The sequence below is a fragment of the Tasmannia lanceolata genome, unplaced genomic scaffold, assembly GCF_043159265.1.
Source record: "Tasmannia lanceolata isolate RefF3 unplaced genomic scaffold, GAP_Taslan_0.1 ptg000016l, whole genome shotgun sequence".
NCBI lineage: Eukaryota > Viridiplantae > Streptophyta > Magnoliopsida > Canellales > Winteraceae > Tasmannia > Tasmannia lanceolata.
In genome coordinates, this window is record NW_027518693.1 from 14155237 (window position 1) to 14174469 (window position 19233).

Below are 19233 nucleotides of genomic sequence, written 5' to 3' on the forward strand. Positions count from 1 at the left end.
GCTATAAATAACACAACTGAAAGTCCATGGGTTTTCCTTGTAGAGCATCTTTCATAGGATATAAGATTTAAAAACAATCAATAGTAAAAGGAAAATGATATTTCCCACCCTTTCCCATTTTCCATAAAAAAAAGGCAACAGAAGAGGATAGAAATGCAACCAATTTGAAATAGACAAACAAGAGTGGTAAGGTTGGTAAACAGTGTGGAAAAATCATTTCGAGGAATCATTCAAAAATTTGTAAGATATTCGTATCGAATCCTAGACAAAACTATGGTCATGTGGTAGCCCACAGGGTCAATAGGCCTAGACCTTTTCATTTTCTTCCTAGCCCTGCTTCTCCTTTCCAACAAGGAGAACAAGACACCACGATAGACAAAAAATACCACAGATTCAAAAGAGGTACGAAAAAACAGGAAACAGAGAAAGCAACATCAACACATCTCTTCAGTTTATTATATCCAATTCACCAAAGAAAACCCATCAAAGACCACAACAAAAACAAAAAGAGCTACCATGTTCTACATTATATAAAACCAGCCTTCTCAAAGAAAAAAACATCTCCTTTATACATGCATATTATAGATGATATCATGTTTCCAAACCATAAACTAAATCAGTAAGAGCTTAGGTAAAATGGGTATTTATTTAAGCAGATGATGATGGTTTACGCACAAAGTATCGGTAAGCTGCAACCTTCCTTCTCCTAGAGGTGGTATTATCAATGGAGAGCACCATTTTTCCGGCTTCTTTCGAAGTGTACGAGTTGTGAACAGGTTCTTCGCCGGCGGCAATTCTTCGAGTTTTCTCAACAGCGATCGTGTAGCTTCCTTCGGCGCTGGGCACAAATTCTGCGCCATAATCCAAATCCCAGCTCCCAACTACTATATCCCAAGTTATGGTAGCTCCACCCTTAAACCAAATGACCATCAAAGTCTAAAAGTGTCAGCCCAAAGTTTGCTAACAAATGGGTCACTTGTTTTATACAAGAAATGACCCAACAGGATCAATTCAACAAAAATAATACAAAGATTTACATTAAAAATTGAGGTTTTTGAGTGTTCTGTGAAATCATTTTTCATAGAAATTATTTTCCAGAGTAAAAAAATCCCCTGTTTTCTAGTAAAAAAAACTTATCCCGCTGGATCAGGACCCTTTTTTCGTATGGAATTTTTATTTTCCTTGAGAAATTATTCCTGAATTCTACAAGGCAAGGCTTATTCTGGATTTCAAAAATCTATTTTCAATGAAAATAAAATTTTTTTTGAAAAATGACAATTTCCTGAATTTGGAAAATAATTCCCATGAAAAATGAGTTAGATGAGTTAGCCAAAAGCTGGGGAAGTAGTTTTCCAGGGAAAGATTTTTCCAAGAAAAAATCCCTTGGTTAGATGAATGATTAGATTATGCCCATCATGATTTGATCTAAATGGTAAGAACCAGGCGTTCATCAACTATATAATAAAAGCATGGAGTTTTTGAAGTGGTAATAATATGAATATCTCTTATTTTGAAACAAACCCAAGAAAAATAAGAATTAAAAAAAAAAAAAAAAAAAAACTGGGCAAAGTAAGTAATAATAAATGAAAGAATGAGAATGAGAAAAAGCAGATACCTCAATCCCATCGATTTCTAGGTTTACTTTCTCTCCTCCTTTTACTGTAAACTCTGATGCTGGTTTGGGTGGACCGGTCTGCAAATCTTCAGCCCGGCTTAGTCCCCCGTACTGAACCGGCACGTTTTCAGGCCTTATGAATCTGACCAGAGTAGCAAACAAAAACCCACTTTAGATTTTCTATCACATTAACAAAAGAAAAATGCAAAAAGCTAGCTAATTACCAATGAGAAAAATGAATGTCATTATAAGGAAAATAATTATTATTATTATATTTTGCTAGTGATGTTGGCACTACCATGTTTTATAATTGCACTCACTCATCTTGTCTTTTATTATTTTAACAGCTGTCAAAGGTTATTACAGTTCTCATAAAGAACAAAGCTGTCAAAAGCCAACTAAAAAAGAAAAGACAAACCGGGAGACCAAATCCCAGGAAAACACCCTTTGTTTTTTTCTCCCGAGAGAGCTAAAATTCGCATGTTCACTTGTCTTCACGGGATTTTGAAGGAGCCATAGAAAATGTCACATGATGTGCAAAAATGAGTCTTTTCTCAAGTGTGAGATTCCTTTTTTCTTTATTTTGCTTTCCCAGAAAAACTAGTGAAAAAAGTGGGGCAACCTTTTTTCCTGCACAATTTCCCTAGATTTCTTTTCCTAATGCCCCGTCGATTCACGGAAACCTTTTCTTTTCCTTTCCAGGAAAAACAAGTGAACAGAGCCTTAATAAAAAAGGAAAAGTGATCCAACAATAATGCCAAAAAGAAGTGATGGGAGATGAGCATGAGAAGATGAAACCTACTCCAGATCTTCTAACAAATTAACTAAGAAAAAATGAAAACACAATTAATTTCATATTCTTGATCAATACAACCATAATTTACAATTTTAAAGATAATCAATCAAAACCCACTACAGACTTATTATGATGATTAAGCTTTTCATTATACATTTACCACTACTCATATTTATATTATTATTATATTACCAAATTAATTAATAAAAAATAGCAATATAAACAATAAGTAAGCCAAAAACAGTTAAAACCCATTCCAGATTCTTGATCAATGCCAGCATAAATACAGAGAAAAGTGTTAAATAAAGGCTCACTTGAAAAGGGTCTCAGCAACATTTCCTTCTCTAGCAATCACAAACTTGCTCTTAGTCCTTTGAGTAAGAAATGGACTAAACATAGAATATAACATGCTGAAATACCATGGAACATTGATAAAAACCTGCAAAATCAACACCAAAAAAAAAACATTGAACAATCAACAAATAAATGAACAAAAACTAAATATGAAATCTATTATTCTCTAACATAAATATTACCCAAATACTTTTTTAAAATTACCTTCCTGGCCACCATCTCTGGATAATTATCTTGAAAAAGAGAGAGTATCTGATTAGAAGCCACCCTTAGCTCTCTTTTGGGCATGTCCTTCAAATCAGTAACCTGAATAATAGAATTAACCCCACCAGGCTTAAAATGCAAGAGATTAATACCCCTTTCAAGAACTTGAACTCTCCACCTTAAAAACTTCTTCAACTTTTCTTCATCACCAAAAATCCTCTCATACATTTCTTTCTCTTTAAACATCCCATAAGCATTGTAACAGACAGGGTGCGCTTCTCTATCATACCCATGCATATAAGCCACAACCCCTTCAAGCTCTTTAAACCCTAAATCCTCTTCCATAACAGTTTCAGCCCCAAAATCCTTCCTCCATGAAAGGCATTTTTGAAGCATTGTAAGAGAGTCTGAGACTCTAAAATCCCTAGCCCTGAGGAATTTTAATAAAACCACATCAGCCGTTTCATCTCCACTTAAAAGCTGAATGCCCCACATAGAATCAGAATCAAGAGACATATTAGAGAGCTTCTCTTTCAGCTCTTTCAAAGCCTTTTTTTCAGAAGGTTTGAGATGAGAGACTAAATAAGTGTCCTCTCTAAAAGAAGGACTGCGAAGTGTAGCAGCCTCCATTAGAGAGGTAACAAAGCTTTTCTTAAAGGGTTTTGGAGAAGGAGGGGGAGCTTGATGTGTCTCATTTTGAGGGTTTTGTTGGGTTGTGGGTTTTGGGTTTGGGAGAGGGAGAGGAGATGAAGATTCCATGGAAATTTTTGAGAGAAACCCAAATGGGAAATGTGAGAAAAAATGGTAAGGAGGTGGTGATTGGGGTTAGGGTTTTGTTACTAACTTGTGGTTGGGTTTTCTGAGTTGCAGAGGTTTTGGGGTTTTGTTTTGAGGGAGCTTTTGTTTCCTTTTTTTTCTCCTTTGTTGCAGAGACAGAGAGAGATGAGAGTAGAAAAGGAGTGGGACAGAGGAACAGAGGGTGCAGTGAGAATGGGATTTATAAATTATTGCGGTCGTGGTAATTATTCTTCTTTTTATGTAAAAGAGGGTGGAAATATCAATTTTCCAACATAAATAGTAATCATACCCAAGAGGCGTGTTCTCTGTGTTCTCGACTCGAGCCGCGCCGGGAGGGCTTTTACTTTTTTTAGTAAAAGTTTAAAAGCTCGATCGGTGTGAGACCCGTGTACGGGGTGCGCTACTGGCGCTACGCACCCGTGCTTTTAATTAATTAAAAAAAGCTGGTGATATTGGCACTGCCATGTTTTATCAATTCAACAAACTCACCTTGTCTTTTCTTTTTTAATTGGCTCCTGAGAGCTTTTTGGGCACTGTAATAACCTATGAGCCTATGACAGCTCTTTATATTAAAAAGGACCATGTTGGTCCGGTTATAAAAAACTATTGGTAGTTGCACTATCATGTTTTAATAATTGCACAAACTCAACTTGTCTTTTCTTTATTAATTGGCTTATAAGAGATTTTTGGGGACTGTAGTGATCTTTTGAACTTGTTTAAATAATAAAAAGACAAGATGAGTTAGTGCAATTATACAAAGATGCTAAAGCCAACATCAATAGCCTAGATAAATTGATTATAATACTGGCGTCAGATTAAAAAAAAAAAGAAAAAAAGAATGGAATTGACACCTTGTTGGAATCTAAGGGGGAATTTCATAATCTGATTCCTACAACGGGTGTTGATATCTTGATTTGGCCTTGTGAGAATGAAATTTTTATTAGAATTTTCAGAATTAAGTTTTCTATTTTAATTTCAATTTACATTCCTTTCACGGAAGAATCAGAATAGGAATAAGATATCAATTCTGATTCCCGATTCCTACAATCCAAACACATTCCTCAGGCTACAACTCATGGTCGCAAATAGTTTATCATGAATTTTACAATGACATTTTATATTGGCATAATTTGATTTATTGGATGTGTGTGTGTGTGTTGGTGGTTAATAATTAGTCATTAGTAATAAGAATTAAATTAGTAAATAACTATAACCACATCCAAATAAGGGATTTGCTACGGACCATCACAGAAAGGCATTTCGCTGCTGGGTGTTGCATGTGAGAGCAGCCACATAGGCTTACTTTTCAACAGATTTTGTTGTTATTCGTTTAAGTGTAAAAATATTATCAGCCAAAAAGTTATCAACTTCAGTCTAAAATTCAGAAAACTTCCCGCTTGTGTGGCCCACCACGCGTGCGTTAATGGTGTGCCTCTCTCCACCGCCGAAAGCTAGAAGCGAAGCCGAGCCGAGCAGTGGGAGTAGGAAGAAAGTGACGGTGGAAGCCGAGAGGTGGTAATAATTGATGCCGTGCCGTTTCATGTGGGCCCCACAATCGGCTCCTTTTTTTTCTACAGTGGGACCCACTCTTCTTCTTTCTTTTTTTTTTCCCAAACCCGCCATTTGAAAATTTCAGAAATAACCCTACAGTTTCGTTTAATTTCACACAAACCATCCCTCGTCACTGATCTCGAGATCTTCATAATTTTGAGTTTCTTTTTCTATGTCTATGGCAAAAGGACGCTGATGTTCCCAGTTTCGTACCCACGTTCGATCCCAGAAACTTCATTTTCCTAAGGTTAGGAATTGTGGTACGGCCATCAGTTCATTGTCTTGGTGACACGTGTACGATTGATATGGCCAGTATTGTTTTGGGGCCCCACCATATATCAATGGTCCTCAACAGAAAGAAATCCATTTTTCTTACTCAAAAGATTTCATGACACGTCCGCGTCAAGAATGTCCCAAACACCCGCTCCTTATTCTGCTCCACCATTTTTCAATCAGAAATTTTGAATTTAGGCCCTTCACCTCTTAGATTTTGAGAACCGATTGCAGTACCAATACCAATTATTTAGTCCAATAATCAGTATTTGTAAGTCCATAATAGGTCATTGGAGTCGAAATTAAACATAAATATGAGTCCAGTAATCCGTACTGGCCTAACAATCGGTTTTCAAAATCCAAAACAAACATGGGCTTAAAATTTCTGTAAGCGAGTTTACCGGGTGTTTGAGTGTTTACAACTGTAATGGGTCACTGTCCTTGATATTTGATCCAACGACAGATAGTTGATCCAGTGACACCTAACTTTTCAGAGGCTGTCGTTGGATCAAATATCAAGGGCAGCACTAATGATTGGATTCCTTTCCTATGAATTCATGTGAGTGACTAGCCTTGAGAGTTTTCCAATTTTGCTGTGAACCCTCATACTTCTTCCTTCAATTCTCATATCTTTGAGTCTCTCCACCAATTAGTGGTTGGTATAGATTGTTAAAGCTATAGGTCTCATCTCCTCTATTTATAGAGAAACTTCAGAAATTAGGTCTGGATTGGCAAACTTATGAAATTCACTAAAAATCTTTACAATTTTTCTAGCTGAAAGGTCCTTATAGCAGTAGGTGCTTAGTGGTTTTTCAAATATAGGCTGATTGTATAATTCAATTAATAAAAATTAATATATCAAGGCCTTCCTCCTAATTCTTCAATCCTATTTACCTTACAATCATTACCATAAGCACATCATGATAATCATTTACTGCAAATTTCTTAATCACATTTGATCATAGAAAATTGGGATGTCATTTCATACTCACATGCATACATGTGTGTGAAAATATAACATTGAAAAAAATGTTAAGAGACCTGCCGTTGCGTCCAATAAATTAAACTAATTAGAATACATAAACATTGAAAATAACTTGAATTAGGAGATCCCATCTTCATAATTCATGATGTAAGCCATATAATAGATGTGCATCTATATCATTATGGCTTACCCTTAGAGAAAGGAAGACTATCTTTTACTCAGCCATTCACCTTCTAGGTGACACACTCAGTGGCGATGGGGTGAAATCAACTTTTGATTTCATTTTAAGCTCTCAATATTTTCTCTCCCCATTTTCCTCGTTAAAACTTAGGGGCCGTTTGGATACCCGGATTTTAGAATCCAAGTTTTTAGTTTGAAAACAGTGTAAAAGAGGGTTTATGATCAAGCTGTTGTATGATGTCCTGACAGCATTTCTTAGATTTGAAGTGAGAAATTCAGATTTTAAGACTCTCTCCTACATCTTGAGATTTCTAAAACTTGGACATATGGTAAGGGCCAGAAGTAAAAAATGACGGCTGGTCCATTTCTTCTCTTGTCTCTTAGCTACAATTTTGAAGAAATCCTAGATCTTAAAATCCACGTATCCAAACGGCCCCTTAGTATTTAGGCCATGTTAGTCAAAATAGGGAAAAAATACTCGATTTTAAGTAGTTTTTCTTTGCCCGATTTTGCAGCTGCTTGTCTCTGTTCTCACGCCCCACCTCCCACTTTATAAACTAAGTGATAAAGTAACAAATAGAACATGCGGCTATAATCTCCTTAGTTTGTTTCCTTCTAAGCCACTTTTTTCTCCTTCTTAACCTCATCCTTTTTTCTTTTTTTTTCACTTTTTTAACCTCTTCCTCCTCTTCCTCCCAAAAGAAAGCAGATTTGGTCAGAAACTGCAGCTCCTGCAAGTGGGTTTTCGTATCTCTTTACCGTTTAATTAACTTAGCCTTTTTCATTTGTCCCACCCCCAATTTTCAAAATAGAAAGACCGAAAGAGAGAAACCAAAATCACGGGTCTCACACTCTCTTTGTTTTTTGTCCTTCTTTCTTATGGCAACGAATCCCGAAAACGAAAAAGGGGGAGTTGGGTTATAACAGTAAAAGCAGAGAAAGTGATCAGTTTCCCAACCCTTTTCGTCCTTTTCACACCTTCCCTTATTTTTCCATTCATTATTTTTCTCTGTTTTTAGGGTTTTACGTTTTCCTGAAGTTTCCATGCCCAGTCTAAAATCCATCAATCAAACCCACTAACAACACATCCGTACGGTAAAACCTTATACAGACATGGAAATGGAAAGAAAGAGAGAATTCTTGTCGCATTGCCTATATTTTCCATTAAAAGTGTAAAACAAAGTGGTTGTGCCATTATCAAAATAAGATAGTGCGGATATTAATCCCCCTATGTATGGCAACAGGTGAGAATCACCTATAATCATAACATAGCCGACCACATAATTAGGCCAATCCCTCTGTCAGGAGAACCAAATTATTTTCATTGCTGACATGTAAAGTTTGTTCATAGAAAGATGAGTCTCCACTCTCTCTCCAATTTTTAATTTTGGTGCACCTTGGACGGATTGGGTCTAACCCAAAGACCCAAAACCTTAACCCTAATCTGATCCCATTGGAGCCGCCGGTCTAGGAGGCTCAACCCTAACCCAACCCGACTTTAATTCTCTTAGCCGTAGTCCCAAATGTTTAATTTAACGGATTAAATCGGGTTGGCTTTTTATCGATCGGTCGATCCCAAGGAAATGCCAACCCAACTCGAGCCAAAATCAGATTGAATATGTTGGGTTCGGGTTGAGCCAGAACCAAGTTGCACCTCTTTGGTTAGCTCTAAAAATTATTCCCATATAGTCAAGTCAATTGGTTTCCAAGTTAAATATACAAGAAAAGAGCATGTGCAATCCTCGAAAATTACACATGCGAAAAATACATGTTTTATGATTATGTTGATCGAGTAGTGGTAGCAAGTCACCGCACATATAGGGTGCAAGGGTAGGGGAAATGATATACTCCTGCCCATTTTTTACTTGGGACAGCCCCTCTAGCGTAAAAGAGTAATCATAAATACAGTAGAGGGGGGGTGTCCCAAGTAAAAAAAAAGGTGGGGCAAATATATCACTTCCCAAGAGTAGCTATCAAAAACTATAGCATCAATGTCCTTGGACCTTACTGGAAGGAGTTAAAGAAAAATTCTTCAGACCTTACTTTAAAATCTCTTATATAGCCCCAAAAGAAAATACACCAATCATCAAATTCTAACATCTAGTAATGCATTTTTCATCAATTGCCCATTTAAAACCATTATGTATTTAGAGATTTGTAGGTAAGCTGGGATTGAGCCTCCCGCCTCTAGGTTGAAGAACAAAAGCCTTGACTATGGTGATAATAGATTTACAAAAGATTAGTTGAAAGGCTTAAGTTGTTCTCCAACTCCCCAAAGATCATCATGATGATTTGATTTTTTTTGGCCCTACTTTAATCATTTGTAACCTATACCAAGCAAATTACCAACAATCTTAAGCTCAATCCACTTCTGTATAAACATTAAATTTATAGAGAAAAATCCTAATATTATTGATTTAGCAAACTGAACATTTTTAGACCAAAATCGCCACTAATTTTGAACTGAACAGACCTGATGTAACATAAATGACAGTAATTTCGAAATGTTAGTTTCTGTGTTCAAACCCATATTATCTAGCAAAAGAAATCCATTTTAAGCAAAAAAAATTTCAAAAAATTTGAAAAGGGTTTAAAGCAAGGAGAGACTCACTCCACAAAACATATTTCAGCATGCAAACTGTGTAAGATGAAATGAGACGGAATTTTTGCTATGGGCATTCTTAAAGTTGCATTGGCTTAAGTCAAAAGAAGCAGCAAGTATATACATGTACAATTAATAAGGATTGGCCAAAAAAGGGCATTTTGAAAGCAAGATTAGGAAGCAAGAGAGCTACTTACAGGAATGAACATTAGAGGAGGTAGAAACTATAATCAGCATTTACAACAACTGCGCAAATACCGAACAAAACCGATCTTCTCCAGTTTCTGAGTGGAGAAATGTATGTTCTAATGCAAAACTCCAACTGTCCCGGCATTACAAAACGATGGCTGACAAGTAGCACCTTTTTCCAATAGCTTTCGAATTGGTAACCCTCCAACCAAGTCCTTCCTTATAACAGTCCACCTAGCATTACATTAAAAAATTAGGAACCTATTTATATTGTTAACCAAAGTTATTTATGTATAGAAATTTCAGAATCATAGTTTCATACAACATCTAGAATTCTTTCACCATCAAGGCCACCAATGGCATAGATAGAATCTCCAAGAACTGCTGTGGCCCCATATCCCCTACTATGGTTCAGTGAGTCACCAAATATCCAAGAACCAGTACGAGGATCAAATACTTCAACGCTTGATGCCATTTTGGTTCCGTCATAACCACCCAATGCATATCTGTAGTAGAATTGTTGGTAAAGATTTTTATTGGTCTTGGAACATGTTTCAGATATCCAGAGGAAGATAACTTACAATTTCTCATTCAAAACTGCTAATGAGAGGCACCCCCTTTTTGTGTTCATGCTTTGAAGCCGGGTCCATGAAGCTTCTCTAGGATCAAATCTTTCAGCTGAACTGGGAATATTTAAGGATAAAAAATAAAGTATAAGTGGGCCAATCTAATCATGAAGAGAAGAAATTGTATCAAATCATATACCTCTACATCCACAAATATATCTCTACTTTCACAATATTGATTAATTAAAAAAAAAAGTACCAATCCAACTGCTTTTTTGCAAGTTTATTTTTTTATTTCTTTAAAGTAGACACATTTCATTAATATTCAGATAGCAATCAGGACCAGGAGTCCCAGCCTGCAATACAAAATATTAACGTGAATTGGGACGGGCATGCCTGGGACCAATTCAAAAACAAAAACATTTACAGTAGAGTGTAACCATTCCTATTCTCTATTTTGAGATTGCCATCTTTTCATCTTTTGTTACAAGCATGTACATCTATCACCTGTACCTATTAAGACTACATCTAACTCCAAACAGCGACCTGGGAACTCAAAACAAGCACCCTCTTGGACTTTCAGGATGATTGAAAACTCAAAAGCTGCTAAAATTTACCTCCTTAAACTCCAACACTTCAGAACTAACACACTCCCAGAAAAAATAGCATAGCTAAAGCATCTAGACAAGAGGCCTAAGCAAAAGAACGAATCTCTCAAGCTACGGCTATAGGGAGTAATTTCTGGATAATTAACAAGTCAAGCATAAAGCTATTTTGACGGTAGATTCCTGGGTAATGCAGAAGGGATCCATCCTTCAGGATCCACGACCCCATAATCTGAAACTTCAAAAATCAGTCCCGCCTGAATTTTCTCAATGCCTTCTTTTTCCTATCTTTTTTATTTCTATATCTGTTCATTTTCTATTCTTCCTCTTTCCTATTTTTCCTTTCCTTTTGCCTTCTCACTCTAACCAGCTAGATGTTTTTTTTTTACTCCTATCTCCTCCTCTTTTTTCCTTCTTCTTTTTTCACTTTTTCCTCTATTTTTTTCCGAGGCCGGAAGGCCTTTCATACGGGGTTACTACCCTCGGCCCCCTGATCCCCATTTATCCTTTCCAACTTCTCTTTGCTCGTTCAGATCCATGATAGCCATAGAACGAAATAAATTTTTTTGTGGCTTCTAGATTGTAATCGAAACCTATTGCCAAAAGTTCATCCATTTCCTCAAGAGGAACGACTTTGACTTCTTCCGATTCCAGAAAGTCCACCAACCTTGAATCCACTTCTTGTCTATCCTCGTCCACACCTATCCGATTTCGAATCTCCAAACTAACTTCCCGGTCCAGGGAGTCCCTTGACTCCTGGGAGACACCTTCTGAGATACCCATCAAACTCTCCAAACGCTCAATCTCTCCAGCCTTAACCTCCTCCCAACGCTAGCGACGGGTTTGACGCTCCTCTTCTAGAGCCTTTTTGAAGAAATCCAACTTGTAAATTCTGACGAAGGCCTCCTACGGATCAAACTTGCCCGAAACCTTGAGAGAGCATTCCTTGTTGACCAGAGCATCCCGCTTGAACTGTTTTCATTGTCTCTTCAAAATACTCATAGTAATTTCCTTGGATGTCGGACATTCTTCGGCCACCATTTTTTCGTCATATTCTAGATTTCGAAAGAACTGTAAGTCATTAACCTCGAACGAGACTGCCTTCCTTTTTCTGGAAGAAGAAGTAGAATCGGAAGCCATGGAAGATGAAAGAGCTTTGAAAGGTTTATCAAAATCTTTAAGGAGAAGGCTAAACTTAGAGGCTAAGCTAGGGTTCTTTGATTCCTCTTTCCTTTGAAAGCCCAAAAGGTTTCTTTTAAAGAGAGATATAGACCTCCCTTTGTAGCTAATAAGTAATTTTTCTCGAGACTCACACCCCACCCCTTCTAACCGGCCTTTTCTTTCTGGGACCAAGAGTTTTTAATGGATGGGATAGCACAAGACCTTTTGGTGTGACTGTTGACATCCTTCAAGGTTTTTTCGAGACTCGTATGTTCTTTTTGAAAAATAGGTTTTTGATCTGCCTTTTTGACTGACAAGGATTGAAGATGGCAGCAGTATGAAATATCTCTCCTAGAAGCTTTTCCAGCAGAAATACTTGATTTGGCTTTTAAAGGCTTTTGACAAGATATTTTTCCAGGATTGACCACTTTCCCTTTCAATGATGAGGCTAAACATTTAGGTGTATTTGCCTGGTTAGCCATTCCCGAGGTGTAGGATAATTCAAAATCCGGGGTGGATATGTCCAACGGCTCTTTCCCCTTGGAAAGGACAACTTTACCCCAAAAGGCACCGTAGAAATCCTGATCACAGGCAGGTCAAGCACCGGAGGAGACTCAATAGAGACACCTACACCCGGAACCAATAGGGCAGGATCCCCTCTTACCAAAGGAGCATTAAAAGGCATTAATGGCTCATCCACCAACCTAACTCCGATCGGATAAACCATGGAATCTACCATAATATTTATAAAGGATGGCAAACAATTCAAAAAAGAAGTTAATACTTTAACAGAGGCATATTCCAGACAGTGCTCATGAGTACCCAACAATTGAGATTCCAATACTTGTTCGAAATGCTGACCCAAAGTCTCCACCGTGGAAAGGGATCAGGCATGAAGAGGGATGTTAGAGAACAGAGGCAAGTTTATATTTGATGAACCTTTTTTTTAGAGGTAGCACATTTCATTCAAAGCAAAAGGTTGATTGAGAAAGTCAACTGATGGAGGCTAGAAAAGAGAAATAGAAGAAGAAAGAAGAAGAAAGAGAGGAGATTAGAAGTAGAAGAAGAGAATTTAGGGAGGAAGAGAAGAATAAGAATTTTGTACGAAGAGAAGTTTCACTCAATAATCAATAATTCATTCAAAGTTCACAAGAGAGCTGTAGCTTTGCCTATAAATAGGCAATTAACAATCCTAAAATAAAGAAACTTGCTAAATTAAGAGTCACTAATAGGCTAAACTACCCTAAAAGCAATAAATACTAAAATAACCATAATAACATCAAATAATCCCAAAAATATCCCTAATACAATAAATAACACTAAAAAGATCTCTACGGGGCTCCTCGAGGGCGGCCCCGCCGAGAATAAACTCGCAAGGGACGTCGATCTCCATCATTTCCCCCTGCTGAAAAGAACTCTCCTCCGGAGAGTGAAGAGTCAGGTACTACTCCAAGATATTGGGGTCCAAACAACGAAGCTCCTCCTTTGTAATCCAAGTAGCATCAGAATCTAGTCGACAACACCACTTGACAAGATAGCGCTGAAAACCGCCATGGCGTGACGAAACGATCTCATCGGCAAGTATAGCATCAATCTGGTCGGCAGGAAGTGGTGGAATTGGCGGAACTACTGGTACTGGGACTGGAACAGAAGAGCTGCCAGTTCGACCTGTAGAAACATCTGTCGACATAGTAGGAGGCTCGAAGGGACCTTGATATGTGATAAGATCTTCGATATTGAATACATGACTAATATTCATATCAGCAGGTAAGTCTATTAAATATGAAAAGGTCCAATGGCTCGAGCATGGAACTTTTTAAAAGAATGGCGAAGGTAACACCCAGGACGAGCACGAACCATTACATAGTCGCCTTCATTAAATTCAAGGTTTCTCGATGCACATCAGCGGCTAGTTTGTAGTCAACATTACTTGTAGAAATCCTACGACGTATATCAGCATGTAGGTCAGGGATGTGCTGGGCAAAAGAATCGGCTGACTGAGAGGGACAAGCATCAGGGGGTAATGGTGTAAGATCAATAGGCTGTCGAGGGTTGACGCCATGAACACTCTCAAAGGGGCTCTTTCCAGTGGTCCTATAAACGGAACTATTGTACGCGAATTCGACAGTCGGTAACGAAAGATCCCATGTACCTGGACGGTCTCCTACCAAACATCGCAACAAATCACCCAAACTACGATTAACGACCTCAGTCTGACCATCAGTCTATGGATGAAATGCTGATGAAAACTTCAATTGGGTTCCAAAGAGTTTCCAAAGTGTCCTCCAAAAATAGCTAACGAACTTGACATCTCTATCAGACACAATGAAAATTGGTAACCCGTGAAGTTTGACAACCTCCTTAAAGAACAGCGTAGTAACCGGCACGACGTCAGTTGTCTTGCTACACGGAATAAAGTGAGCCATCCGTGAGAATCAATCTACCACAACCAAGATAGAGTCATGTCCTCGAGCTGTCCTGGGCAGTCCAAGGACAAAGTCCATGCTGACATCTTGCCATGAGAGTGAGGAATAGGCAAAGGCGTGTATAAGCCAGTGTTTTGCTTCTTAGCCTTTCCCAATTGGCAAGTGCGACATTGGAACACAATTCGCGCTACGTCTTTCTTTAAAGATGGCCAATAAAATCGATCATCGACTAACGCGATTGTCTTATCTTTGCCAAAATGTCCTGCTAGGCCTCCAGCACGCAATTCCCAAACTAAGAAATCGCGAAGTGAAGTTAGGGGAATGCATAGCCTAGATCCTCGAAATACTAATCGTCTTGTAGTAAGAAATCAACAGGATCTCAACGGTTACCATCATGGACATCTTGAAAGATGATGCCAAAATCGGGACATGTGGCACACTCGTCTTTCAGCTAATCGAATCCTATGACCATGACACTCATAGACTGGAAGACCATAACCACACAACTTAAGGCATCATCGACTCTATTTTCGACTCATGCCCGATGATTGAGGACGAAGGTATATTCTTGTAGAAATTCTATCCACTTAGCGTGCCTTTGATTTAATTTCTTTTGTGAATGAAGGTTTTTCAACGCTTCGTGGTCAGAATACAAGACAAACTCCTTAGGTAACAAGTAATACCTCCAACACTAGAACCATCAAAGTTTAGCTTTGTAACTTTGTATTACCATAGTCCGGTCCTTTGATCTTAAAACTATGATACAAATTGGGCTAGAGATTTGATGAAGTTATATTTGACTATATATTTTTATGTTGCCTAAGCTAAGGCTTGTTTGTAACCTAGGTTTTAATTACTATTTTTTTCAGTTTCAGTTTCGGTTGGAAATTTCAGTGGAAATCTTGTAAAATCATGGAAACACATGCAAATGAAGAAATTTTACGATGAAGCTTTGAAAAATGCTAGAATAAGCACAAATACATACATAGAAACCATCACATAAGCAAGAAACCCACCATAATATTTGATGAACCTGATGGTTCAGACAATTTACAACCCTACAAAGGATTCCAAGTTTCCTATCTTCACAAACAGAAGCTATTCAGACATTGTTACTGTATATAAAAAAAATTGGTATGACAGGCGTGAACCCCAGAAGCACAAGTAAACCCTTCAATGTAACATTCCCATGATTTGAGAGACATATTTTCTGATGCAACTCACAATCAAAAATTAAATTTATTGATTGTGATAATTGCATGGATGTGCCAATAGCAATGCAATGTGATGTTACAGATAATAGGAAAACATCTAAACCAATTTTGACCTCAAATGGCAGATGAAATAACTATATGGAACAAAATTTTAGAAGTTACGTACTATATTACCTCAAGTAATCCTTTCCATCGAATCCTCCAACAGCATAAACTGCACCATTGAGTTCTGCTGCAGCAGGGGCAAATCGCTGGAACAAAAAAAGAAGTGACAACTCTTGTTTTAAACATAATAAAGCACTACAGTGTTAAACATAAGAACTGGGCAAGGAATAAAATGCATCATAATCTTCTATGCACTCCCACTGAGGCAATGAATTATATCACAAAGGATGAACGATTCATGTTTTACTCTTCACGAAAGTTTTTTGTTTTATTGTATGAGAAAGCAGAAAACCAGTCAAATATAAAGCGATATTGAAAATAGAAGGACAAGAGTAAATCCCAACCAAACTAGTGCAGAAAATTATAAACAAGTCAGACAAGCATGAGACAAACATGATTGGTAAATCACAAGAACTTAAAAAACCAAGTTAAGATTTTATTTGAATATCAAAAGGGACTTTACATAGATGAGAACACTTTATAATGGTAGCGAGAAGGTAGACTACTGTTAGAATACGTATTGTTCATAGGGTCATTGTATGTCTTTATCTTATTATATAAATATTTTAGTGAGGGGGAGGCATGCCCTAACTCACTATTCTCCTTTTCTTCACTCTCTCTCGTAACATGGTATCAGAGCCCTAGGGTTTCCGATCCCTAGGGAGAGCCGCCAGCCTCCATCTTCTCCATCACCTCCCCTTCATCTCCTCTACAGCCCCCGCCACCCCTCCCTACACTCATAACACCACCACCCCCCACCTTGCTTCCGGCCCGCCCCCAACCCCCCTCCCAGCTTCCGTACAGCCCCCGCCACCCCCTCCCTGCTCTCGTACAACCCCGCCACCCTCTCCTCTTCTTGCTTCTCGCCAAGACACTGTTGGGCACGTGAATAGGCCTCAGTCGGTGACAGAATGTTGCCTGAACCAAGGATCTGATGGCGATTTTGACTTCATGCTTCCTTGCGAATCGCCTTCCGTCGTCTGTTCTTCATGGTGCTTCTCCATTTCAGGTCTTATATCCTCAGCAGGACCCTTTTCCCTCACACCTCGTGTCTTTGGGTGTGTCTGCTTTGTTCATCATTTAGGTCCTTGTAAGAACAAGATCGATCCTAAGACGGAACAGTGTCTTTCTGGGTTACTCTCGAACTCAGAAAGGCTATCGTTGTTATAGTCCCCGTCTTCAAGAGGCTGAACCACCGCCTCAGCCTCTTACTATTCAAGATGACTCCTCTTTCGCACCAGGGGCTCCACCACCTACTACAAAGCACTATCAAAGGCGTCAGCGCAAAGATGGGCCTCCACCGACTCAACTAGAGACTTCATCTTCGCATGCTGTGATCCCAGTACCTTCTATCCAGGTATCTTCTCTACCCTCCTCTGTAGTTGCTTGTAACTCACCTATTGCCTCTCGTATTCATTCCCACTCTACTGCACATCCTATTTCTAACTTTGTCTCCTATGATCGCCTAACTCCTACTTTCAAAAGTTTTGTTTCCTCCTTGTTAGGGGTGCAAGTTTGGCCCTGTCAACCCTGGCCCGCCCTGAGCCCGAACAAGATCTGGGCTAGATTTTCCAACCCTGAGGGCGGGTCAGGGTTCATTTTTTAGGCCCTGACTCAAGGTCGGGTCGGGTTCTGGGTTAATGCCTCGGGTCACCCTGACCCGGCCCGACCTAAGTTTTCTATTATAGAATTGAACCATATGTGCATGCTTCTTTTGCTAATGTTTTCTATTATCTTGGATTGATATTTCTTTAGATTATTATTGTTAATTGTCTTTGCTACCCGTCATGTTACTGAATTCATATTGTCTTATTTTGTCCCCCTTCTCTGTTTATTGATCATTTTGTTCTATATGATATGTGGTTGCTTTATTTTTTAGCACTCTTAAAAGGTATTTTCACTAGGGTCAATCAGGGCCAATCAGGGCGGGCCAGGGCCGCGCTGAGCCCTGTAGGGCGGGCAATGGGTTGAGGTTTTTCGGCCCTAACTCAGGGTCAGGGCGGGTCAAGGCCAAGACAATGGGATTCAGGGTTGGGCTAGGGTTTTGAAAAACCTAACCCAACCCGACCCTGTTGCAGCCCTACTCCTTGTCTTTTGTTGTGTTACCACAGTCTTTACAGGGGGCTCTCACTCATCCAAGATAGTGTTCCGCCATGGATCTTGAAATGGGGGCGCTACATTCAAACCAAACATGGGATCTGGTTCCTCTTCCATCTGGTGCTAGACCGGTTGGTTGTCGATGGGTATTCTCTATCAAGTATTTACCTGATGGAACTGTTGAAAGATTGAAGGCACGCCTAGTTGCTAAAGGATATACTCAAACTTTTGGGGTCGATTACAATGAGACCTCTCCGGTTGCCAAGACCCCTTCAGTGCATGTTCTCCTCTCCCTTGTAGTTAATAATGGTTGGGATCTTCACCAGTTAGATGTCAGGACTCAGGAATGTTTTTTTACATGGCAACCCCTATGAGGTTCTAGTTACCTTTCTCAAAAGAAAACCTCTATGAGGAGGTTTATATGGAGCAGCCTACAGGGTATGTTGCTCAAAGGGAGATGTTCTCCTTTGTCTGTCGCCCGAGGAAATCTCTATTTGGCTTGAAGCAATGTCCACGAGTATGGATTGAGAGATTCGGTGAGGCCATTATGTGTTTTAGTCTGAGACAGTGTGAGGTAGATCACTCGGTATTCAGTCATCAGTACTCAGCAAGTTCCGTTCTATTGATTGTGTAGGTTGACGTCATCATCACTACAGGTAGTAATTCAGGGGAGAATACAAAAGTTGAAGACCTTACAAAAAGAGTTTGCTACAAAGGACTTGGGACGCCTCAGATATTTTCTTGGGACAGAGGTGGTATATTCCTCTCGTGGCTTGTCTATCACAGAGGAAGTATGTTTTGGACTTATTGGGAGAGACGGAGAATCTTGGAGTAAAACTTGTATCTGTGCCTATGGATCTCAGTGTAAAACTAGTTCCAGAAGAAGGGGATCTATTGGAAGACCCTGACAGGTATAGAAGACTGGTGGGTAAGCTCATATACCTTACAGTCACTCACCCTGATATATCTTATGTTGTGGGCATAGTTAGCCAGGACATGAGCTCCCCGCGTACCTCACACTAGAGTGCAGTGGTTCATATCTTTAAATACCTGAAGGGTGCACCTAGAAAGGGCCTATTATTCAAGAGACCTCTTCTTTGATTCTATTATATTATATTCATTAAATATTTTCATTGAAATGGAATATTTCCATTTTATTTTCACATAATTATAAGATAATATAAATAAGGAAAAATTATTAAAAAAACGCAAAGTTTTGTCTAAATTGTGAATAAAGGGTAGTGATTTGAAATTTATAAAAAAAGTGTTCTCAGGTGAGAGAAGATGACTTTTAGGACAAATATACCCCTTCTACCTCTTTTTTCTATCCACCTTTTTGCACCTATCCCTATGCACTTATTACCTTCTCACCTACCACCTTCTTCTTCCTCAAGACTTTTCTAATGTGGAAAACTCCATGGAAGGGTTTTGAGGGTTGCCATTTACAACAGG

At 38.8% G+C, this 19233-nt stretch overlaps 2 protein-coding genes across 3 annotated transcripts in view; both read right to left on the minus strand.

Moving 5' to 3' along the window:
* Positions 1-428: 428 nt before the first annotated feature.
* Positions 429-3946, minus strand: LOC143849061 (patellin-6-like). Its single transcript, XM_077358107.1, has 4 exons — positions 2970-3946; positions 2726-2850; positions 1616-1757; positions 429-912 (listed from the first exon to the last, which is right to left on the minus strand). Exons 1-4 carry the CDS (start codon positions 3726-3728, stop codon positions 649-651), a joined length of 1290 nt encoding a protein of 429 aa, XP_077214222.1. The 5' UTR covers positions 3729-3946; the 3' UTR covers positions 429-648.
* A 5463-nt stretch (positions 3947-9409) lies between these two features.
* LOC143848998 (influenza virus NS1A-binding protein) overlaps positions 9410-19233 on the minus strand; it is a 44334-nt gene continuing 34510 nt past the window's right edge. For both annotated transcript variants that reach the window (XM_077358043.1, XM_077358042.1), the window contains exons 9-12: positions 15694-15770; positions 10129-10230; positions 9870-10053; positions 9410-9781 (exon numbers count right to left, since the gene is read on the minus strand). In XM_077358043.1, coding sequence (XP_077214158.1) covers positions 9692-9781; positions 9870-10053; positions 10129-10230; positions 15694-15770 — 453 coding nt within the window. In that variant the 3' untranslated portion in view covers positions 9410-9691. The remainder of the gene's footprint in view (positions 9782-9869; positions 10054-10128; positions 10231-15693; positions 15771-19233) is intronic.

Bases quoted from the DNA above. Each gene is read 5' to 3' on its own strand.
- LOC143849061 (XM_077358107.1), bottom strand. From the start codon at position 3,728: ATGGAATCTTCATCTCCTCTCCCTCTCCCAAACCCAAAACCCACAACC. The intron at 1,758-2,725 runs GTGAGCCTTTAT...TACTCTGGTCAG, and splicing joins GTTGCTGAGACCCTTTTCAA to ATTCATAAGGCCTGAAAACG. The intron at 913-1,615 runs GTATCTGCTTTT...ATTTGGTTTAAG, and splicing joins TAGAAATCGATGGGATTGAG to GGTGGAGCTACCATAACTTG.